This window comes from Hyposmocoma kahamanoa, unplaced genomic scaffold (genome assembly GCF_003589595.1).
Source record: "Hyposmocoma kahamanoa isolate Upper Pololo Valley unplaced genomic scaffold, ASM358959v1 64, whole genome shotgun sequence".
Lineage (NCBI taxonomy): Eukaryota > Metazoa > Arthropoda > Insecta > Lepidoptera > Cosmopterigidae > Hyposmocoma > Hyposmocoma kahamanoa.
The window spans coordinates 4,969,537-4,981,909 of NW_020653852.1; the positions used below are offsets into that span (position 1 = coordinate 4,969,537).

The 12,373-nt window shown below is 35.8% G+C and overlaps 1 protein-coding gene across 1 annotated transcript in view; it reads right to left on the minus strand.

Moving 5' to 3' along the window:
* Nucleotides 1–12,373, minus strand: part of LOC113230902 (ATP-binding cassette sub-family B member 8, mitochondrial) — a 21,470-nt gene that overhangs the window by 3,316 nt on the left and 5,781 nt on the right. The window contains exons 6-13 of the mRNA XM_026465011.1: nucleotides 12,094–12,234; nucleotides 11,073–11,257; nucleotides 9,550–9,727; nucleotides 7,329–7,448; nucleotides 5,482–5,585; nucleotides 3,425–3,599; nucleotides 1,385–1,563; nucleotides 27–174 (exon numbers count right to left, since the gene is read on the minus strand). Of these exons, the coding sequence (XP_026320796.1) occupies nucleotides 27–174; nucleotides 1,385–1,563; nucleotides 3,425–3,599; nucleotides 5,482–5,585; nucleotides 7,329–7,448; nucleotides 9,550–9,727; nucleotides 11,073–11,257; nucleotides 12,094–12,234 (1,230 nt within the window). The remainder of the gene's footprint in view (nucleotides 1–26; nucleotides 175–1,384; nucleotides 1,564–3,424; nucleotides 3,600–5,481; nucleotides 5,586–7,328; nucleotides 7,449–9,549; nucleotides 9,728–11,072; nucleotides 11,258–12,093; nucleotides 12,235–12,373) is intronic.

A 12,373-nucleotide genomic window follows, 5' to 3' on the forward strand; every position in this document is an offset into this window, starting at 1 on the left:
AAATTAAATATATTCAAACTTATTACCTCAACAATATTCCCTCTATTGAGTACAACGATTAAATCCGCATTCATGATAGTCGATAGCCTGTGTGCTATTATTAGCACCGTGCGTCCTTTTGCAGCTGTCTCTAGCGCTGTTTGGACCACTTTCTCACTTGCTGAATCCAATGCACTGAAAATGGAAGTAGGTACGACTTTTAGCAATAAAAATATAATTATAACACTTCTTATCAGGCAATTAAGTATTAATTTGCAAAATACCACCAGGTTGTCAATCATTTATCAATCAATTCATGGTCAAACTGCATCTAAATAATAAAGTGACGCTATTCGAAAACCAACATTATTGAGCTGACGCTATAAATTAAAAACTGAATAAAAATGGAAGTAAATTAATTTACTACCCCGCGAACTCAATGAAGGTTAAATCGTGCAAAATAGCTGCGCTTGTGTTGAATATTTTTTCATGCAGTTAATTATCCCACCCTCCCTTCGCATAAAATAAATAAAAATATAAATATATTTGGTATATTTTTGGTCGTGGTTTGTGACTGTAGTTGCGCTTGTGTTATTTATTTTATTAGTTTTATGCAGAGGAAGGGTGGGATAATTAACTGCATCAAAAATATTCAACACAAGCGCAGCCATTTTGCACGATTTAACCATCACTGGGTTCGCGAAGTAACAAATTAAATTACTTCCATTTTTTTAACATGGACGGCTGAATCTATTATTTAGTTATTAACTAAATAGCAGTAGATAAATTTTAGACCCTATCTCAAAGATACTATCTCGCCGCTCACGTCGAAAATTAGCGGCTTTTTAACCTTTAAACGTCATCAACAAAAATTATATAACTATCGTTGTTTATTCGTCATAGCCTACATTAGAATACTTATCACCAACAATAGTTTAAAAAACCTTGTATATAATAACACCATGTAACACGATTTTCATTTCTAGGTTATCAGGTTCTTTGTGAAAGAGTACGTCCAGGGAAGTACTGCCACCTTGCCTATTTCTGTCGCCAAGCAGTAATTTGAGCTACACTGCGTTCCGGTTTAAAAGGGTAAGGGTGATGGTAAAATTAAAGGCACATGGGACTTGTCAACTTATGTCTCAGGGTGACGGGCGCAGTGGCAGTGCCCCGAAGATCTCTGCGATTTAAAGCTCTGAGTGGCACTGCAACTGTCATGGATAGGCGTGTCGCTTACTACCGCCTGGTACAACCGCCCTAGTTCGTCCCGTCATTTGGTATTATTAAAAAAAATCTATATCATTTTCTAATTGGTTCTATCACAAAAACATAAAAGAAATTTATTTAACGCTTGTATACATTAGTTGTGAGTTTAAATTGTCTGTCACAACAAACAATGGAGTACCTAGTCGCCTCATCCAATATAATAATAGGAGGATTTTTTAAAACAGCTCTGGCGATGGCAATGCGCTGCTTCTGCCCCCCGCTGAGAGCCATGCCTCGTTCTCCTACCATAGTATCGTAGCCGTTAGGAAAGCCGAGAATAAAATCGTGTGCGTTCGCTGTTTTCGCTGCGTTTATTATCTGAAAAACAAAATAATATAGTAAATATTGACCCATGGTGGCGGTAAGTATTTTGCTACTTGTAGAAAGTCACCATACTTATCAACATGGAATCGCATTAAGCTGGTCGGTAGAAATAAAAAATAAATAAATAATATGCAGTAATGTATAATTATAATATCAGTATTTTAGATTAGTTAGTTGAGTAGCAGTAGAGCTCCTTGTGAAAGAGTTCGTCCACGGTAGTACTGCCACCTTACCTATTTCTGCCGCCAAGCAATGTCAGCATTACTGTGTTCCGGTTAATAAGGGTAAGGGTGTTTGAAATTACAGGCACATGGGACTTGTCAACTTATGTCTCAGGGTGACGGGCGCAGTGGCAGTGCCCCTCAGATCTTTGCAATTTAAAGCTCAGAGTGGCACTGCAACTGTTATGGACAGGCGTGTAGCATACCATCAGGCGCACGACTTGTTCGCCCCGTCACTTGATATTATAAAAAATAAAAACTCTTATCTCATAATTACCCTACCGAAATGAAAAATAACGTAACGGAAAAAAACATTAAATTTGTTCTTAAAAATATATGCAAAGGGAAGTCATAGCATAATTAATTAGTTGTCAATTATTGGCACAATGGGAATGGCCCGTGGGAGGTATAACGGTGACCGATCGGTATTAGCGAGTGTGGCTTGCACGGTACGACGCTTGTTACGCTGCGATGTATTAATTTGTTTCACTGTTTCGAATAAAATCACACTTATTGTTTTACTGTAGCTTAATTGTTTAGTACGTAGAAATTTTGTATCTGGTTAGAGATTAACTTTTTACACATCAGTTACAAACCAGTTAGCGCCCAGTTACACGAGGCGAAAGATTTGGCGCGGCCGCTGTCCAGTTACCACGCCTTCGTGTACATTAATGGCGAAGCTGAATTCTATTTACTAGGCAACGACATTTAAATTCCTCCGTAGACCAAATTCAAGCTAGCCTCGCCCGCGTACCCGAGACGTACATTTAAATTAAAAGGTAAAAGCTAAATAAATAGAGCGTATTTTGCCATGACAGTTAACTGCGTAAAGTAAGTTAGCTGCGCGGCGGCAACGCGGACTCCGCGCGGGGTGAACGTGACGAAATTCGGGTCGAATAAATGCGTCCTTATGATATTTACGATAAGGTATGTATTTGAGAATGTTATTGAAATGTGTGTTATACATAATAAAAATAAAAAAATAATAAAATTCTTTTAGCATCGGCGATCCGAGCGGAAGCGAAACGCGCAACGTCGTTTTCGCTCTTATTGCATGGACATAAAGATTTTTCTGACCGACTCAAGACGATTCCGTATGAATAAATTTGATGAATCCCATATATACAACCAATTTGAAAACTAACTATTCAAAATTAGTTAAGGTCAGAGTGTTTTTGCTTCTGCGTGCTTGGATGACAAAAACTCATGGTAGTTAATCGATTTAGCTCTTATATATCACGATCTCCTATATATTACATTTGAAATAAATATTGTAAATGATAAACGTGTACAAACATTATATTTACAAAGAGCAACCCCTAGAGTGTTGTACTAACTCCTCTCTCAGACTCAAAGGAATCTGTCTTACGAATGAGTAGTAGAGTTTAATCTATGTGAAATAAAACAAAAATATTAGATTTTGAGTTAAAGGTTCATCCTGTTTTTGTTGTATGTTTTTTATTACAATGGTGCTCATAGTACTGGTAAATTCCTAATTTGAGATCAGATAATTACAGATTAATTATCAGAAATTTGAGTGTTATCGAAATCAAAGGCTAGCAACGCCATCTAAATTAGAAAAAAGAACTATATGACACGTTATCAACCATGGATTAGTTGAAAACAAATCTCACCTCATCATCACTAGCCTCTGGTTTGCCATATCGAATGTTCTCCTTTACAGTCGTAGCAAACAGTACCGGCTCTTGGCTAATAAGGCCCAGCGCGCGCCCACGCAGCCATTTCGGATCAAACTCTCGCACGTCAATGCCATCTATCGTCACTTGTCCTTCATTTACGTCGTAGAATCTGGAATATTATTGTTTTTAAAATAAGTAAACACACTTATGGATATATTTAAAAGAACGCTGAAAAAGATTTATTTACGATAACAATGTCCTAATGAACCACTGGCTAAAATGACTTTACCCATCTTTTGTTACGTTAAGTCGGCAAGTGACAATTTCGTAGTTTTTGTTATAGCATTGACTAATTTACAAATAACGACATTTAATTTAAAATTATTTACATTTTAGTTTTTTTACAGTGTCTGATTATTAAACAATTTAAAGGGCTAAGACAAAAACTGTCTATCGGTAAATATTCCAATTACGGCATTGATTATTCACAGAGATTCTGCTGCTCATTATAGGTGGACTGAACAGCCATCAGCTGCAAAAGCGTACCATGTTTGCTGTTTAGAACCTCTCCCTTACAGCGGGTAAGCAGATAACTGCATTTATGAACATATCGCATCCTTAGTAATATAAGGGCGCAATCCAAAAAAAGTAGATTTTTGGGAAATCGCGTATTAAGATTCTGGATTCCTACATTACACCTATTTTTTCAAATAACATGCTTATTATTTAAGTTATAAATATGAAATTTGGCAGATTTGTTCTTTGATAAATGTATTATAAATAGCAATAAAAAAAATAATATAAATAAATTCCATAAGTTTCAAGCAAGTTAAAAAAACACTTTCAAGTTAGACCCATATAGTACAAAAAATATAACAGAAATATGGAGCTATATAAGTTTGATCCCATTTATTATTTAAGTCCCTATCAATTCCCAAATTTCCCAAAAATCTACTTTTTTTGGATTGTGCCCTTATATTACTAAGGGTGCGATATGTCAATGTCGATGCAGTTGCATCTACAATTTTAAATCTTCATCCGAACTGGACATTGGCAGTCGAAATAAATAACCCCTCTCACATCTGTCCAAGTTATTGGACACAAATAATCGACAGAAAAAATAAAAATACTAATTGGAAATAAAACTATTTTTTCGTATCTAAATCAAGTATATTTGTTTTTTCAAACAAACCAACGGTTTGGACCCTTTGAGGTTCCCATGGTCACGACTAACCATCGAGTATATAACCAGAAATAGAGACGAAATAAGGGCCATCCATCGCTGGTAACTCATAAGGCAAATGGGCCTTATATCACTTTTAAATATCAACTCGTACAACAATATCGTTTGTGCTGAAATTACAAATTAGAAAGCTGAAATAGTACATTATATATGATATTCTGTATTTATTGTAATAAAAATAATATCTCTAACTATGGAGGTCTGTTACATTCGGTTGTGTGGGAAAAACAGCAAAACAAACGGAATCAGATTTTATCGCTAAAAAATATGTAATTTTTCAATTATCCTCCATTATAGCAAAGCTCAAGTTAAAGTGGTCCATTTGAAGTGAAACAATTGACGACACTCGTCAATTGTTACGAATTCGGGCTGACCGATCGGAGCGCAGTTGTCACCGTAATGATTTGGCAGAATAGTTTTCACACAAATTAATGACATTTCGTCTCTATTTCTGGTTATATATTGAATGCGACTAACTGATATGGTAAAGTCATCAATCTGTTACATCTAATACTAAAGCAATATATTCTTATTCTGAAATATATATACAAAAAATATTAAATCAATTATCTTATTTTTTAATTCACCAATTTGAATTTATTTTCATATTACTCAGAACATGGTGGTTTGCATTAATAGATATACATAAATTGATGATTTTTCATCTCAGTTAGCCGTGACCATGGGACCTGTACGAGGTACCCGTAACATCGGTTTGTTTGAAGAAAACAATATGTGATTTAATCCGAAAAAATAGTTTCGTTTTCAATGTGTGGCAATCGCGAAAACCCAAGAAGTTGATACTTACCTTTCCAGCAAGGCAGCTATCGTAGATTTACCATTGCCAGACGTACCGACTATAGCCACAGTTTTGCCAGCAGGTATTTTTAGATTAAAATTCTTTAGTACAACCTGTAAAAAAATATTAAAGAAAATTAAAGCACGGAAACGGAGGGTGTTAACCCTCCACGCAAACATTTCGCATGACCACACCCGCTACACAGAAAAACACAATTCATTCACTTGTTTGGACTATACTTTCATTTTGTAAAAAATATGGTTAACTATAATTAGTATCATTCTATTTGTATATTTCCTAAATTGTAATTCATGTCACAATGTACTTTTTTAACGTGAACATAATAAAAGAAATATATGTAATATCAGTACAGAGTACTAAAAAAACCGCCTTCAAAAATCATTCATCCCCTAGTTTGCCACCCTTAGAGAAGAATGTTTTCTTGAAAATGAAATGGGACCATTTCTAAGGTACCCTCTTGCCAATAAAAAAAAAGAATCATCAAAATCAGTTCACAAATGCGTTATCGTGTACCATACATATAAAAAAAACATACAGCCGAATTGAGAACTCCTCCCTCCTTTTTTGAAGTCGGTTAAAAATACATAACCATAATAATAACAACACACACACTTATAGCCCCTCACTAGAGATTTTTTTAATGACATCAAGTGACGGGACGAACAAGTTGTGCGCCTGATGGTAAGCTACACGCCTGTCCATAACAGTTACAGTGCCATTCAGAGTTTTAAATTGCAAAGACCTGAGGGACACTACCACTGCGCCCGTCACCCTGAGATATAAGTTGACAAGTCCCATGTGCCTGTAATTTGACCAACACCCTTCAAAACCGGAACACATTAATGCTGACATTACTGCTTGGCGGCAGAAATAGGTAAGGTGGCAGTACTTCCCTGGACGAACTCTTTCACAACGAGCTCTACTGCTACTACACTCAAACTTACGAGAGAAATAAATCTAGGCCATACAAATATTTCTCTCTGCCCGGGACCTCTCCGTGGCAGTCCAAGCATGGTAACCGTTCAGCCACGGAAGCAGTTATACACAAAAGTGGACATGACGAATATTCGCCCTTAAAAGCTGATAAGATCGAAAGATTTAAGATAAAATAGTCCGATACGACGATTAATCAAGTAAACTATCTCCACCACATGATTTACACATCACATGATGTACACGAAAGGAGCCTCTCCGCACGACCTACGTACTTCAGGCGCACCTTACGTATTCCAGCCGCCAAGCAGTAATGTGAGCATTACTGCGATCCGGTTTCTGAAGGATAAAGGTGTTGGTGAAATTGCAGGCACATGGGACATGTCAACTTATGTCTCAGGGTGACGGGCACAGGGGTAGTGCCCCTCACATCGTTGCAATTGAAAGCTCTGAGTGGCACTGAACTGTTATGGACAGGCGTGTCGCTTACCAACAGGCTCACGACTTGTTCGTCCCGTCACTTTATGTTATAAAAAAAAACAAGCAATATGGATTACATGTTGCAATTAAACTATAAATATTGTCTATCTATACTACATTGGAACGTACACTAATTCCAATGTAACTAAAATGTTATGGTGGCCTAGAATTGATCTGATGATGGAAATAGCAGACAGATGATGAGGATTTCCACATGCGTTTCAGTTATTGTTGAGGAGAGCGCGATAACGAACACAGCGAAAGCGGATAAGTAAATTTTTGTGGTCGGTTTTTTTAAATAAAAAAATTATAATTCTGTTTTTTTTAGAGTTCGCATCTTTTCATGTACTCACCACTCATTGTACACTCTAACGTGCTCTGTCCAACAGACTTACAACAAAAAAAATGTAATAAGTACTTACTGCTTCCGGTCTCGTAGGGTAAGCAAAACTCACATCTCTAAACTCAATGTCGCCAAAAAGCTCATGATACTTTATTGTTTTTGTCCCTGAAGTGTCCATCTTCGGCTGCTTGTTTATGTACTAAAAACAAAAGATGTACTCACAAAATTACACAATTTTTTTGACAATACATTTTTATAGGAATGAAACTATTTTTCCGGATTTAAATCGCGTATATTTGTTTTTTCAAACAAACCGACGTTTCGGGCCCTTTACAGGTCCCATGGTCACGGTTGACTGAGGTGGTACAGTCTTCAACCAGTTATGTCTAATATTGATGCAAACCACCCTATATACACCCTATAACGTCGGTTTGTTTGAAAAAACAAATATACGCTATTTAAATCCGGAAAAATAGTTTCATTCCTATGTATAACAATCGCGAAAACCTAAGAACTCGTTAAATACATTTTTATTTCATTTCAACAAATATAAAACTAATAACCTAACCTCCGGTTAAAAAAACCGACCTCAAAAGTCATTCATCCCCTAGTTTGCCACCCTTAGAGGTGGAATATTTTCTTGAAATTTAAATGGGACCACATCTGAGGTACCTTCTTTCCAACAAAAAAGAATCATCAAAATTGGTTCACTAACGGCGGAGTTATCGTGTAACATACATACAAATAAAAAAAAATTTAAAAAAAAGTTGAGAACCTCCTCCTTTTTTTGAAGTCGGTTAAAAAACAGGAATACATTTAAATAATTTATTTCAACTTTTTCCTCTTTAACCTTTAAGAGTCGGTACTGCTCAAATTCAAATTTTTCCCGTACGAATACGTTTTATTTTGCTTGTGGCGAGCGGCATGGGCACTGGCTTTATTTCAGATTTTTTTTTAATAAAAGCAATTGTAAAAAGCTAACGTATATCGTATACTATACGTGTTCTATTTAGTTCAGTTGATGTGAAAAAATCATTAGCATATGTAAAGTACCTATTGAATATACCGGTTTTCTTGTAAAATTTCGAGGTAAGTTTGTGTTTTTTTTCTATCGTGAATATTTTTAGGAATCGTGTTTTCACTCCATATAGTAATCAGTGTATATCTTCAATTTTACTATATATTTTTTCCAAAGTGATCGATCCAACACTTTCACTGTTATGCGGAATCAACCAAAGCCATTTGAGGCAGTATCGACTCTTAAGAGGGAGCAGAGGAAAAATTCCTAATCTTCGATTTGATTTTAGAGGGGTATATCCACTTTAAAGTTAAAAATAAAATATTGTATGAGTAACTACACGATATATTCAAGCATAGACATGAATCAGAAACATAAAACAATACAGTTTCCTCGATAGATAAAAATCACGAAATGACCTCTAATTTTCACATTTTTTCGATTCATCCTCGAAATGCTACAGGTTATTAGGACAAAAATTAAATAATTAATTATATTTATGCATGATCGACAACTGCCACTACGGATTTTTTTTAATCCCTTTAGTTTTAGAGTTATTCCGCTAAAACGAATTTGGTACTTTTAATGCGCAAAATTCAACATCTCCTGTCGCATGTCACGCGAACTTTAGGCATATATTTGTTTCACAAATTTGGGCGGAGCCAACGTCAAAACTATTTTGGCATGAGAGCTCTTAAGACCCAGCAAACGACAACGGGAAGAGCGCTAAATGCGCAGTGTACATTAAAATGTACTAAATATAATTTAATTTAAAAAATAATTAAATAAATTAAATTAGATTAAATTATTAATTAAAATTAATTACTCGCTTCAGGCCCAATCAAGTGTGTCCTCATTGTTCTAGATACTCTATGTTCATATATATATAATATAATAATTAGCGCTGGGCGTTCTGTATCATAGGAATAATATTGTTTAGATCCACATCATTTCACATTTTATGTACATTTTGAAGTATGCGGGGCCTAAGAAAGTTAAATGCTGCGACTATGCTTGTTCTAATGTTAGTTTTGTATCTTCATTACAAGACATTTGAAAAGCGCGAGACAGGGTTGGATCAAAGCGACAGACTACAAAAACTTGCGCGAGTCGTATGCAGAAACGAGCCAGTATTATACCAAATCGACTCTATCACAATATTATATGCTAAATAGCACCAAGTATAGTATTTACCATAGTTTGATTTTTTTGGGGGACATTAGCGACTTGATTAGGTTGGGAACATGGACGAACGTTTGAGAGTACTAATTTGCAAACATACCTCAAAAACACGACCACCAGCGCTGACTCCTTTAACAAGTGATCCAAACAGCAAAGACAACTGCGCCACAGACCTCTGAACAGTCTGAGCGTTCACAAGGAATGCCATGACATCACCAGCCGACATCTGACCAGTTGACATAAAATGGCCGCCAAGGAACATCGTGGCTAGAACCATTCTGAAAAAACACATCATGAAAGTCAAATTATTGGTGGTAATGAATTACCTATAATATATATTATTATATAGGGAGAACGGTTGTTTTTGAGCGGTCGACGTACATTTTCGAAAATGTAATTTAGTCAAGAAGAATAGTACTATTTTTTAGTTTTTTTAGTTTTAGTTACTATTTTTTGATAAAAAATAGTAACAGACATAACATTAATACGAGGAATAAAAATAAACTAGCTGTTCTTGATAGTCGTCTTCACAAAGTGACAAATTCATTTACGAAGCAATTATACGCTTCTATAACAAGATTCCGGTTGATATACAAAATTTGCCTTACACGAGGTTTAAAACTGTAGTGAAACAAAAACTTTATTCTAAAGGTTATTATACACCTTCTGCGTACTTGGATGACAAAATTAAATGATAAATGTATTCAAATACGTATATTTACAAAGAGCAACCCCTAGCGTTTCTTTGTTATTCTTCTCAGGGGAATCTGCCTTACGAATGAGCAGTAGAGTTTAATCAAATTGACAATTTTAAGTGTAATTTGCTTACCTATGAAATAAAGATACTTTGATGATTTTTCTAAGTTACTCTCATGTGTAAACCTATATATAATAATAATCATTTCTTTCAAATGTACATACATTCATACATTCATCCATAATATTTTAATAATAATAATAACGCACACAATCAACATAGCCCTGTGTCGCGGGTGCCATTTCGACACACATAGACAACCACACATTACACTCAAACTCACGAGAGAAATAAATATAGGCCAAACAAATATTTCTCCAAGCCCGGAAATCTGCGTGGACCTCTGCGTGGTAGTCCGTTCGGCCACGGAGGCAGTTGTTTAGTAAAGAAAATTACTAAAGCTATTGGCATGTTTTTTTTATCATTGATGTGGCCGAGGCGTTTTTTTTATCAAAAAATAAGTACGCATTTGACCTCCATCTGACCTGATGGAAAGCGATGATGAGGTTGACGATGTAGCATGCACACCTAAATAATGCCTATTCACTTTCGCCTTGAAAAGGTCCAAGTTATAGCGTTCGGGGAATTAGTCCGCAGGTAAGGAATTCCACTCTCTATCTAGCCGCTCGCCATATAAATGTGGAAGCGAAACGCTTCATGAGAATCCTGGGAATAACTACAACATAGGGGTGGAATCCCAGACCACGTCTAGTCCCCCGATGATGGAAAGGGGAAGGCGGAATCAAATTATATAATTCTATCGCACACTCTCCGTGATATATCCTGTAGAATAACGATAAGCAGGCAACTTTAACATACAACATAGTAAAGACTGTTTATTATAGTTTCAGTAGAGTCTCTCTTACCCATTAAGAAACAAATTGGTGCCAGCTTGAAACAGCCCAATGCCTAGCCCCAACTCCATGCTAAGATCAGCCGCTATCTCACACTCCTGCGCAAACATTTCTGCTTCATTTTCTTCCCCTGCGAACGCTCGCACGGTCCTCATATTTGATATCGCTTCTTCGGCTACTAAAGTTGATTTTTCTACCTGCAAATATTACAAACTAGTGTATGTAAAAGCTTTGCACGAATAGATTTTCATCGTGTTATGGTTGTTGTTTAATTCCAAAATAATAATAATAATAATAAACAAGAAAATTCCCTGTATTATGCATGAATGCCAGAGTAACAAAATTAAACTCCCAGACCAGGAATCTATTTTAAATCATTCGTTACTGAAATCGAACATGGGATCCCTCATCTACCGTCCCCAGCAATAACGGCTGGGCCACTCAGTTCGACTTACATTTTTAAAGTGTGAAATAAGTTTAGGCGATTTTGTTATAACATTACTTTTTGTTTTCATGTCTAACTATAAATTTTTATACCATATACGATATTTAGTTGAGTCATTTAACTTTTTCAAAATTTTCTCCCGATTCAATCAACTCGCATAAGCATGCTAAAATCTGAAATTCGTTTTGCGATATCTTAACTAGCACAAAAAATCAGTGTTTTTTTACAAAATAATAATATCATGTCAGTAAAACATCACGGTAATCAATAATATCGATATTATAATTCAAAAAGCGACATCGATGTTAAGCTCTGGTAGCTGTAAAGGTACCTAGTTGAGTGGAGAAAAACTTTCATAGATTTATTGCAGATGGCGCTACGACATAAAAAGCCGTTCAAGCCAAAAAACAAAGATTTATGTAACAAACGGTTAGAGAAATTCGTAAACTCTTCTGACTCGAGATTTAGCTCAGTTGGTAGAGCAGTTGCCCTAGATTAGCATTACAGATTCGAATCCTGTCAGATCGAAAGAATTTTTCTTCATGTTCGATCTTTGTATAAATATTTGCAATTAAGTATAGTTTTTACCTGAGCCTGAGCCTCTCTAGAGAGCTTTCTCAGCAATGACCCAATAAATGCGCCCCCTACAACAACCGATGGCACACACAGCAAAGTAAGTCCGGTCAGATGAGAAGATATCACTAATAAACTTACTGACGAACCAATAACCTGGAATTAGAAAAAAAAATGTCACAAATAAGCAGTTATCCTGAACAAAATAAAAGAACAACCGGCACTACCCATACAAATCTATGCAATAAGCGCCATCTAGTTGATCTGTTTATTCGTACAATTTGTAGGTCAGTTG